The 11692-nt window shown below is 38.7% G+C and overlaps 1 protein-coding gene across 2 annotated transcripts; it reads right to left on the bottom strand.

Annotated features, from left to right (window-relative positions):
• Window positions 1–2417: 2417 nt before the first annotated feature.
• Window positions 2418–11105, bottom strand: LOC122763907 (activin receptor type-1C). 2 transcript variants are annotated; one of them, XM_044018389.1, is made up of 8 exons: window positions 10854–11105; window positions 7227–7469; window positions 6773–7003; window positions 6494–6661; window positions 5555–5711; window positions 5139–5263; window positions 4770–4900; window positions 2418–4503 (listed from the first exon to the last, which is right to left on the bottom strand). In XM_044018389.1, exons 1-8 carry the CDS (start codon window positions 11008–11010, stop codon window positions 4378–4380), a joined length of 1338 nt encoding a protein of 445 aa, XP_043874324.1. In that variant the 5' UTR covers window positions 11011–11105; the 3' UTR covers window positions 2418–4377. The 2 variants fall into 2 exon arrangements, with proteins under 2 accessions (XP_043874324.1, XP_043874323.1); XM_044018388.1 differs by having other exon boundaries at window positions 6494–7003.
• Window positions 11106–11692: the final 587 nt, after the last annotated feature.

The following is an 11692-nucleotide window of genomic DNA, read 5'->3' on the forward strand; positions in this document are numbered from 1 at the left end:
TATGACTTTTTTGTCAAATTTTTGTACAACATCGTAAGTATGGCTTTTTATCACATTTTAGACGACTTATTAAAGTCATTTTTGGCAAATTTGGGCGACCTTCACTAAAGTTTGACTTTTTGATCAAATTCCTTGGACGACATGGGAAGTATGAGTTTTTGTTAAATTTTGGACGACATACTAAAGTATGACTTTTCTATCAAATTTTGGACGACATACTACTATCAAATTTTGGACGACATAAAGTATGACTTCGGTCACATTTTGGACGACATACTAATACATGACTTTTGACCATTGACGACATATTAAAGTATGACTTTTCTTTCAAATTTTGGACGAAGTTCTAAAGTATGACTTTTTTAGCAATTTTTGGACAACAAACTAAAGTATAACTTTTTTGTCAAATTTTGGACAACATATTAACCTATGACTTTTTTGTCAATTTTAGATGACATACTAAAGTATGACTTTTTTGTCAAATTTTGGACAACATACTAAAGTATGACTTTTTTGTCAAATTTTGTACAACATACGTAAGTATGGCTTTTTTGTCACATTTTGGACGACTTATTAAAGTGTGACTTTTTTTGGCAAATTTTGGACGACATACTAAAGTTTGACTTTTTGGTCAAATTTTGGACGACATACTGAAATATGAGTTTTTGGTCAATTTTTGGACGCCATACTAAAGTATGACTTCGGTCACATTTTGGACGACATACTAATACATGACTTTTTTCTCAAATTTTGGATGACATACTAAAGTATGACGATTTTGTCAAATATTGGACGACATGCTTAACACATTTACTATATCATGTCATCCAAAATGTGACAACAATGTCATCCTTTAGTATGTCGTCCAAATTGAGACAAAAATGTCATGGTTAGATGACTAATTTTAATTAAACTGTGCATTTGTATCTAAAAGTTACAGTTAAAAAAAGGTGTGTACTGATGTCCAAAAAGTCTCCAAAATGTCATTGTTAAGTACGTCGTCCAAAGTTTGACAAAAATGTCATAGTTTAGAATTTCATCTAAAATGAGGCAAAAATGTCATGGTTAGATGACTAATTTTAATTAAACAGTGCATTTGTATCAAAAAGTTCCACTAAAAAAAAAAATGTGTGTACTGACCATTGGCCCCCGAACATCTTCACATTATCAAATCTTGCCCTCTTTAAAAAAAAGTTTGGACACCCCCGGTCTAAAAGCTTCAAGTTTTAAAGGTTCAATCCAACCAAAATCGGCAGCAAGAAGCAGGCACGATCAAAATTTTGCCAGGGAATTTTCTTGTTTTAATATTTACACCTGTGATTTTCCTACTGTGACCTTTCAAAAGGGGGCTGCTGTGCAAAGGAAGTCCATTATGCAAGTAGGGCATTTTGGGTGAACTTTCACCTTAATATGAAAGGCACACTAATATATTTTATTATTATTCTAATAATGAATAATAATAATGATAATAATAATACAAAGGTCTGGTGTGTTAAGAGTTAAGGACAGCCGTGTCAGTGAACTACGGTGGCCTTCACATACTAAAAAGCATGTCAGTCTTCTTTGTTTGCATAGAATGATTTTCACTTCAAAACATGAAAAACTTCCCTAAACTACAAAAAAGGCTATGACCTTTGACATTTAATCAAATTATAAACCAAATTATTGTTATATTAAAACAATTATATATTTACACAAAGATAGTTATGGGTAGTGTATTCAACTTCTGCCAATAAACCAATAAATCAGACTCTTCACTTTTTTTGTGTGTGTTTTTACTCACAGGTGGAATTAACTTCCTGCAAACTGTGTGACCTTCTCTGAAGCGACAGGTACTGTGGTAAAATCTGTTAAAGCAACTTACAGCAACAATCAGTTAGGGAATGACTCATCTGTGTAGTGCTGATAGCCTCAGTGTCCCAGCTTCATTTCCTCTGTCTGTAACAGATAAATCCACATCAACGTGCACACAAATAGAGCACCAGAAGATGAAGCGCGGACTGAGTCACATCAGTTGGTAAAAGTCTCTGTGACGTTCTGCTCTACTTGCAGAGATGTGCACTAGAGACTGACTCAGTGACCTCACTTATTTCTATGCAGAGAAACGACTCATCGTCATAAAGTCCAACATTTAGCAACATCACAGAGCAGCTGTATATAACTCAACTGTATCTAACTTTAATAAGCAATGTAATCATACAAAAGCAGTATCACATTTATTCATATTTAGTTACTGTATGTCATATATTAAGTACAAGAAAAGACAGCAATTTGAAATTGAATATGGTGGTCACTCCTTCAGTGGACAGAGGCAGAGACAGATGTTAAGCAACGTTTAAGGAATTGTTTTAAATTTTCTCAAATTTTATGACATCCAATTCATCTTGAAAGTGGAATAAAACAACCAGTTGGTCATATTTAATGAAAGCAGTGTCACATTTATTAATATTGAGCTATGTCACAGACAATATATAAAAAAGACACAAGTCATAAATTGCACATAGTCGTCACTGTCGCTCCACTTTGGAATGGCTTACAACTTATATACTCTAGGTATGTATAGGTATCTTCAGTGAGTAGAGGCAGAGCCAGATGCTTACATGTAGCATTGCAGCACAGTCAAATAAATACATGACTGAAGTACTTAAAACATAAAAACTTGCCAGGATATAAATCGCCTATTGTACAGTCTCTGTTCCAGAGCCAGTGCTGCTGATGCTCAGCCAGTAATTCTGATACCTTCATGGCAGGAAAATGTATTTTGTGGTATGCAACTAAAACAATATAAACCTTAACTTGAGATATGTAACTAGACATGAATATGAAACCACAGTGTGTGGGAAACATGGAACGTTGTTTTTTTGTTTCACAGCTTCACAAAAACTACAATGACTTTTCAGATTCACATCTTGAAACAAAGAATCACTGCACTTGGTGTAAAAAACACACAGAGACACACAGGTAAACCTTCACACGTGAGTGCACAGATTTACCTGTGAGCACCTTCCATAAGCCTCTCATGACAATGGACTGACAGTGGCATTCGTTTGCATCCATAACCCAAACAAATCTACTGTCATATTCTGATGAGCACAGTTGTCAGTTGTTTGTTTGAATGTCCAAAGTGCAAATGAAGTATAAATTGAATACAATTATTGTACACAATCATGATAGAGCTTATTTTGTCCAAAAACTAGGATTCACCTGTGAGCTGAAAGTTTTCAGTGTGCAAAATTCACAAGCTTCTCCAGCTTCGCTTCTTAAGTTTACACTTGTACATTCTCATAGTGGTAATACGACCGACCTCGGAGGCCGTCAAAATTGAGAGACATCTTTGCACTCTGCATCGCAATTAAACGTCGGTTAAAAGCAAGGGTTTACCCTGAGGGTGGAGTCGGAGAAGGTCAAGCTGTTACATCTGTCAGTGTTTCCTACTGTAACCCATTAAAGACAGAGAAAGACTGAACTCAGCTTTCATTAGTTTGAGCAGTTTTTCTGTGAACCTCAGTTATGTATTAACTCCAGGAATCAGAGGTCATCTCTTGGGGAATATGAAAGGTCAGTCAGTGGGTGTGGATGTGTTTGCACCAACAGACTGATTGACCACTGCAACCCACTAAGGCTTCCATTATGTTTAACTTAAGGAATTCCTCCACCTTTGAACATCTGTGCAGATTCTCACTTCTCACGGTCACAGTTGTGCAAATGTCTCTGAATCAGTAGATTTCTTGAGGATTTCTCGTTGCTACTGATTTAATGGCATTAGGAGAACTATGACCAGGATGATTGCTGGTTGTTTGGGAGGAAAACCTTCAACACAAAACAGAACTGAAGAAGCCTCTTAGACGAGAAATGAAATGTCATGGAGCAACCATTCCGGAGCATTCAATAAAACATTTATGTCAACATTTATATCAATTCAATTTGTTGTCGTTTTCCAATGTCCTCTGTGATTGTCCTTTAGCACAGCAACACTGTGTTTGCTACAAAATATGGCACAAAAAATACAAAATACCACAATGTGCAACTTCAAGCTTTGGCAACTTAAATGTGTGAGGTAGCAAAAATAATCTGTATATACATTAAACATACATTTATTTATTTACGGCTCTTTCTTTCTAAAGAGGAGCTGTTTGGTTCAAATATAGGTTCATTCCATATGTCTGTGTGCAAAACGAAATCCAGCCTCAGACACCTCCTTAATACTTTGGCAACAACAACAATCTGATGAAGCTCTCTTAGGGTGCGCAGTGTAACTATGTCCTGCAGAGGGCAGCCTCCGGCAGTCAGAGAGCTCAGTTCGTCCTCGTTTGCTCTCAGTTCCTCTTGCTGCAACAGTTCCAACACTAGTGTTGATCTGCAGGGCAACAAATCCATCTATTCTTTTGTGTCCTTGATGACGGACAACTGAGACAAAGACTTCTTGACCCGTAGAGCAGTGAGTCGAGCAGCAGGGTTACCGTACCAACACTCCCTCATCAGTTTGCCCATAACACGCATGGCCTGCAGCATCGACATGGAGACAGTGTCATTCACATACATGACATAACACTGTTATTATTTTTGAAGCACTTAAACACTTGTGCAGTATATTCAATGTCTGCCTATAAACTCTCATAAATGTTATTCCCAGGACCTTTTTCATTCCAAAAATATCTCGCTACGAGTTACAGTTTTATATAAACACACCCACCAAGGAATTATATCATCACAGTGACAGTGACATCATGTTATGTGAGGCTACGTCAGACCTGATCATCTCATCTCACCTCACAGCTCTGCCACTGGTTAGGAATACTGGGTCTGAGTTTCTGATCACACACCACTTTCCTCATGTCCTCAACGGACGGATCTGAAGGCACAAGGTCGTAATAAGGCAGCTGGAAATCTTCATTAAGTTCTGTTAAAAAAAAGACACAAATGGCTGTTTTAATGATCACGCTTTTCACACACACACACACACACACACGTAAACAACTTCAAAGTGACCGAGGCTGTAACAAGTGAAAATGATGGGGATGACTACATTTGCATCAGTGTTGTCACGTATGTGCCATTACTAAACCATACATTAGCTTCTCATTTAGCAGTAATATAGCTGTCGATGGGTGTGTATATTTGTGTGTCATAGAATTTACCCCTGACAGAGCATCTTTGGGCCAGTTCCCAGAACACCAGGCCGAGCGAGTAGATGTCCGCTCGCTTAAATGACTCAAAGTTGTTCATATTGATTGTCTCGTCCAGGAGTTCTGGGGCCATGTACCTGCAGAGGACAAAATGATTAACGTCTAATGCTACAGTAATAAATAAATACAAAAAAACAACCTTTTTAGATTTTCTGAATCAATGTGAGTCTTTGTCCTGCGTTGACTAAATTCAGAACTGCAGGACACATTATCATCGTCGGAAATATGGAGCAGCTCCACAAAAACAAGCGACATATAATAAATGTGATGTTCTTGTAGATGTGAGGAACATTTAGGGCTGTGTGCTTTAATACAAAACATCTGTTTGAGTTGATGTGTGTTAACTGTGTGATGCACCATTATCCTACCTCTTAGTTCCCACTCTGTGATTGGACGGTATGTCTATGGTGTTGGTGCTGGAGTCGTGTTTCACTGCTAAACCCAAATCTGCGATGGCTGCGGTGCCGTTCTTCTTCACCAGGACATTTTTAGACTTAAGGTCCCTGTGAGCAATAGCAGGCTTCCCTGAAATCAAGAAGGGGAAACATCATTTAATTACATCCAAAAATACAGATTTATGTACCAACAAATAATATCAATCTGTCAGAAAACTGATGAAAAAATAGGATTAATATTCTTTGGATTTTGGACTCAAGATTTACAAATACACCAACTTGGGATAAGGATATTTTTTAAAAACAGAAAAATAAAGTGGCATACGTATAGATTTTATTAGGTGAGGTATTAGATTATCTAATACAACCACACTTCAAAACACAGTAACTATCGCTTTAATCACTTTAAGATTCACATATGAATTGTTAATAAAAGAAAAATCTATATCTATATATATATATATATATATATATATATATATATATATATACATATATATATGTATCCAATTGAAATCTAATGTCTTGGGGATAAAAAGACAGACCACTGGAATATGAATCTTGATTATTATACTTCTCGAGCATTAGATTATAGGTTATATCTATTATCTATTAGATTATATTTTAGTACAGTATATAGTACATAAAAAGTGTGCACACTCTGTCGGTTGAAGCTTAACAGGAGGTAAGCATATACAGAATGGCCACCAGAGGGCAGACTTTTTTCAATGGAAGTCAGTGAACATTTTCCAGAGGAGTTTAAGGTCTCAGTCGCAAGTTTCAGGTGTTCTTTAGTAGCATGTGATGTCAAATGTGTTAATTATATTCACACTGAGAGGAGAATAAACAATAAATGATATGCAGTTATTGTTCTAGATCTTAATGTTCCTCATTCATTAAGTGTGGACTTACCCTGCGTGCCGATGATTTCCATGTGAAGATGTGCCAGCCCACTGGCGATTGATAAAGCCAGGACAATCATGCCTTCCATAGAAACAGTGTATCTGTTCAGGTAGTCATACAGGGAGCCGTGTTCATGGTACTCTGACACCAACCACAGCTGAGTCCACAGGCCGTTATCTGCAGCACACAGCAAATAATACGTTTGCACGCGTATTGCACAGTAATGCTGAATAAGTGAGGTAACTTTATCATAACAAATCAAAATTCCACAGCTACAGATTTGGAGACCTTTGTTGTCGGCAGCAATGAATCCCAGAATGTTCTCATGTCGGAGCATGATCGTCTGATAAATCTCGGCTTCACGGAACCAGGACCTCTCATCCCTGGTGGAAAAGATCTTCACCGCCACGTCCTCTCCTCGCCACTTGCCCCGCCACACCTCGCCAAATCGACCCTTTCCGATCGTCTCCTGCAGCACTATTGTCCGAGCTATGGTTCTCTGGACCAGCAGAGGCAGACCTGAGCAGTAGATGATGAATTAACCCCAGTTAGCTGAGACGTGTGTGAAGTAGTGAGATGCCAAAATGAATGAATGAAGAGAACGGTTGGGAGCAACAATAGCAGTGTTTTGGTGACAGAAGTTACGCACCGGAGCTTTAAGGCGGCTTTTGAATTAGCTGACAGCAAGTGATCTGTGCCTTTGTATCTGTTAAAGAGAGTAGGCAGCGTTTTTTTTCCTCACCTGATCCAGAACCTGAGGTGCTCATGTCATAGATGAGTTCTTTGAGACATTTGTCAGGTGACATGAGCATTTGGTCGTCCAGAGGCTCCTCTGGGTCTTGCTTGTGGGCTCGACTGTAGGCACAGTAGTTTCCCTGCACAATGAGAACACCAAGAAGGATCCCAGCGAACAGCAGGCAGGACGGCACCAGGATGACCACAGTGAGCTGCAGCCTGCTCCAGCTGGGTTCTTCCAAAGGCCTCTCTGATAATGCACATAAACACTAATGAGAATGTTTGCAATAATAATAAGATGAATTAAATCCACCAGTGTTTCCCCTAAAATAACAGTTTGAAGACGATAAAGCTGTAGAAAAGGGAGAGAGAACTTCTTTTCCTCCCTATGATGGTTGCACCCTCTGGTGGTGATTGTTTAAATGACACTATGGATTGAAATCATCACATTTATACACAATACACAGCCTTGTCTGATGCACCGAATAACTCATTTGTATCACCTTAACAGAGAATATTATATTATAGAGATGGAGAAAAACTGTGTGTGGCAGACTTTTTCTTTTTCAAGTGTCTCAAATTTGAATCATTGCCCGTAAATGTAACTCCTCATCGTCCTGATGTAGATGACAGTATGCTCTGATCATAGGCAGGTGTGCTGTGCAGTAAAGCCTTGTGCTAATCAGCACAGTGGCCTTGGCAGAACAATGTAACCTGGCGTCTCCATCCATGACCTTCCTTCTGTTTGTGTGGGTGGACAAAGATGTTGACACATACGAAAACAGCAAAGCTGGTGGGCACGGTGTTAAAGTGAGATTTACAGATACGCTTACAAAACATGTTCAGCACTGTAGCAAATGATTATTATCATGATTATCATTATTAAATGAGAGATAGACGGAAATACAAAGAATGTTACACTGAAATTTACACAGTATTTTAACATATCATTTTAACATTTTTCTTTAGGCTTCTCCCTCTCTAGGGGTCGCCACAGTGGATCAGCGTAGACTTGATTTGGCCGCTGGATGCCCCTCCTGACACACACCTCCCATTTATCCAAGCCAAGGTGATAGTAGGTTTGATTTTTCATTAGTTTTCGTTTTTATTTTTTTGACCTTTTGCTTTTTAAAATGATTTAGTTTTTATTAGTTTTTATTTTTTTGTTCATGCTTAATTTTAGTTTTTTATTAGTTTTATTTTTTTGTAATATGGTGCAAGATTTAAAAAGGTGATAATAAGTATTGTCTCTCAAATACAACCTTTCAAAATTGCCAGTAGAGAAAAAATAAATACACTTCATATGAACTGACGCTGGTGCCAATCCCAGCTGAAATACATCCATCCACTCTCACACTCACACCTAGAGTCAATTTAGAGTGTCCCAATTTGCCTAATCCCCACATCTGCATGTTTCTGGACTGTGGGAGGAAAGCGGTGAACCATTATTCACCGTTAATCCGTGTTTCAGTTCACTGAGTGAGACTGCACAGTCAAAACTCCGATGAGGTGATTAAAGACCACTGCACAGCTCAGAATCGGAGTCCAACCAAATAATAATAATAACAACCTGTGCCTACAGAGGGTGCCGCTGCTGAGAAAAAAACACATGGGGTTTCGTTCCAACCCCCTCACATTTGTTGTTTTTTTAGCCTTTTTCCATCCTTTCAAACTCCCAAAGCATGAAATGTGTCCACCAGGAGAGCAACGTGCGACATCCGCAGATGCCCCAATGTGCAGCGCAATGCCGCGTGAACCAAACCACAGTTTCCTAAGACATCTGTAGCCTTTTACCTAAATACACATCCTGCCATGTGTCCAACTGGGGCTCAGATGATATGATGCAAAACAAGGCTTTACTCTGACCTGGTGGCAAAAGACATAGAGACTCTGCATGAGACAAGGAGGTGATTTTGCAACAAGTCACTGCTGACACATCCTCTAAACAAAATGATGATTAAGAATTAACGGATGGACACTGTCTCTGTCAGCGTGTTATAGAACAATAAATGAAGCTAAACTGAAAATGCAGCCACACAAAACTGCAAATTCAAGCTTCCATGTATGAAATACACAGGAAATATCAGCACACCACATGAGCGTATGAATTTAGCAGCACAGTGGAACAAACTCATTGTAGTGTCCACATTCACAGTCAACACCACCCCAGCCTCAGGCTGTTGCTCCAACAGTCTTATCAACAGTCTGCAGGGCTCCTCGCATTAAATCTCCTGTAAAACCTTATGAAAGTGGCCGCCCTCTTACTATTTCAGCAAGCTTTAATTCTACGTTTGATGCTCAGTGGAGGAAAAATGTAAAGTTTTCCTTGTTTGTTTTTTGTTTTATTTGGTATTAAAAACCAAAAGTGGATACATGTTTGATTCATACTAGGACAAAGGGAATTATTAGGAGTGTAAGAAAAGGTATTGCAGGGCATTTTTGTTTTATTTGACTCATATTCAACTCATATTGCCACAGTTGGCAGCAGGAGGGGGAGTTATTTGACTTCCTTCCCCTCCTCTCTCTGGGAAAACTGTATATTGTTTTTGTATAGAACAGTTATTTTTTACTATGAAACTTTTTGTATCATCATCCCTATAGGGAGGGATGTGTATTGTATCACCAGATTCTTGTCTATCAACTGAATCACACTGGTGTCCATCCATATGTTAACTTTATTTACAAAACTGAATGATGTTCTATTGAAGAAGAGCTGAAACTAGTGACTGAGTCACTTAACTCCACAGGAATATGTTTACTGATATTCTACATTTTCCCAAAAAGACTACCATTCAAACAGAGACCCTGGAGTTGCTCCCTGGTGACTATTCAATATATTTGTACTTCCTGATTAAGCTTCACCAGCAAACCAGAAGCTATATGTCCTACATATATAAATATATATATATATGTATATATATATATATATATATATATATATATATATATGGTCTATAGTGTATGTACACAACCTTTGTGCCGGATTGTCAGTTAACCTCATGGAACTGACACGTCGGCAAACTTAAAAACCTTTCTTGTCTGACACTTCACTCCCTGTCACCCTCAGTCCTTAACTCAGGAGAACATAATACTTAAGAGTAAATAATAGTTTGAATGCAACTTTAAAAAGTTCTGAATGTGCATACACCTATATGGTATTTGAACTGAGAAGTTAGTCTGAATGAACAGTAAAAAATGATTATCTGTAAAAAGCATGAATGAACCCCAAACTCCCAGCATTTAACAGCGAGTCGTGTGTCCATGGGTGAAAAGTACTCGCCCTCTGCTTTAAGGAGAACTTCCAAACACCAGATGCATGAGAGGCTTTTAACTCACACTAGGACAACAAGTATTTATTTATAAATCAGACGAGGGAGGGTGAGGATCACTAACCACCATCTCACAGCCTCGGCCAGATTTGTTATGTCACAGGATCTAGTAGGATCAACATCCACCTCGTCTAGTCAGGGCCAGAATGAGTGGGAAATCCCACACTGATTAGGCTGTTGCTGCTGCCGAAATGAACGCACAAACAAGAAGCTGTCTGACTGAATGCATTTTGGAACCAAACCCATGTTTAAACCCAGGTTTTATTCTGAATAAAATAACAATGATGTTGGACTCGGGGGTTTACCTGAGTGTAGGTGCAGGGTCACGTTGTTGCAGAAGTCCGTGAAGCAGCAGTTCCTCTTCGACACATTATTACGGGAGCTGTAACAGAACACCTGGCCCTTCATCTCGGCGGGCGTCAGGCAGGACTTCACCGTCTCCTCCTTGCCATCAATCAACATCACAGAGTTCCAGCAGGCACCATCGGAGGTTGTCTCACAAACGTGGTTGGCACACAGCTGGCACACACACCTCAGACCTGAAACACAGCGTGTCATTAAAGGTAACTCGTTTTATTTTTTATTTTTTTAAAGAGGGGACGCTTTTCATTCACAGAGTGTCACAGTGAACTGTGCAGAATCAGAATCAGAATCAGAATCAGAAGAGCTTTATTGCCAAGCAGGATGCACCTGTTATGTAAGAAGGTCTATGCCCTTAGATGGCTGAAGGTGGAGCAACCTGTGTAATGCCTCTTACTTTAACACCCAGATAATCTTGTGTTCTACTTGGGACTGCTGTCATGCTTTGTTTGATAACACGTTGAGTGATTGATAAGAGAGGCTGCACTGCCAGCTCACTGGATTTAAAAAAATATATATTTTATTGTAATATTAAAGGGAGGCTCCACATTTTTATTGCATTAGAGTTGTTCATAATAATACAGCTGAGGTAAAAAAAATGTTCACAGATATTTTATATTAGGACAATGGGACACAAGTCAACCCTTGACACGTGGAAGTGTAAAGTTAGAGGCTACATTTTAACCTGCACTCATACAACAATCAAACATAATATCTGGCCATTGTCAGAGCGTCTGCACAGTCAAATGATTTTGAATAGTGTAGCAGTGACGGTTAGCCTGTT

Source organism: Solea senegalensis, unplaced genomic scaffold, assembly GCF_019176455.1.
Source record: "Solea senegalensis isolate Sse05_10M unplaced genomic scaffold, IFAPA_SoseM_1 scf7180000017150, whole genome shotgun sequence".
Taxonomy (NCBI): Eukaryota; Metazoa; Chordata; class Actinopteri; order Pleuronectiformes; family Soleidae; genus Solea; species Solea senegalensis.

Coding starts and splice junctions, on each gene's coding strand:
- LOC122763907 (XM_044018388.1), bottom strand. CDS start 11,010: ATGTTGATTGATGGCAAGGAGGAGACGGTGAAGTCCTGCCTGACGCCC. Junction 7,470..10,853: donor GACCCTGCACCTACACTCAG/GTAAACCCCCGA, acceptor GTGCATTATCAG/AGAGGCCTTTGGAAGAACCC. Junction 5,712..6,493: donor GGAAATCATCGGCACGCAGG/GTAAGTCCACAC, acceptor TCTTGATTTCAG/GGAAGCCTGCTATTGCTCAC.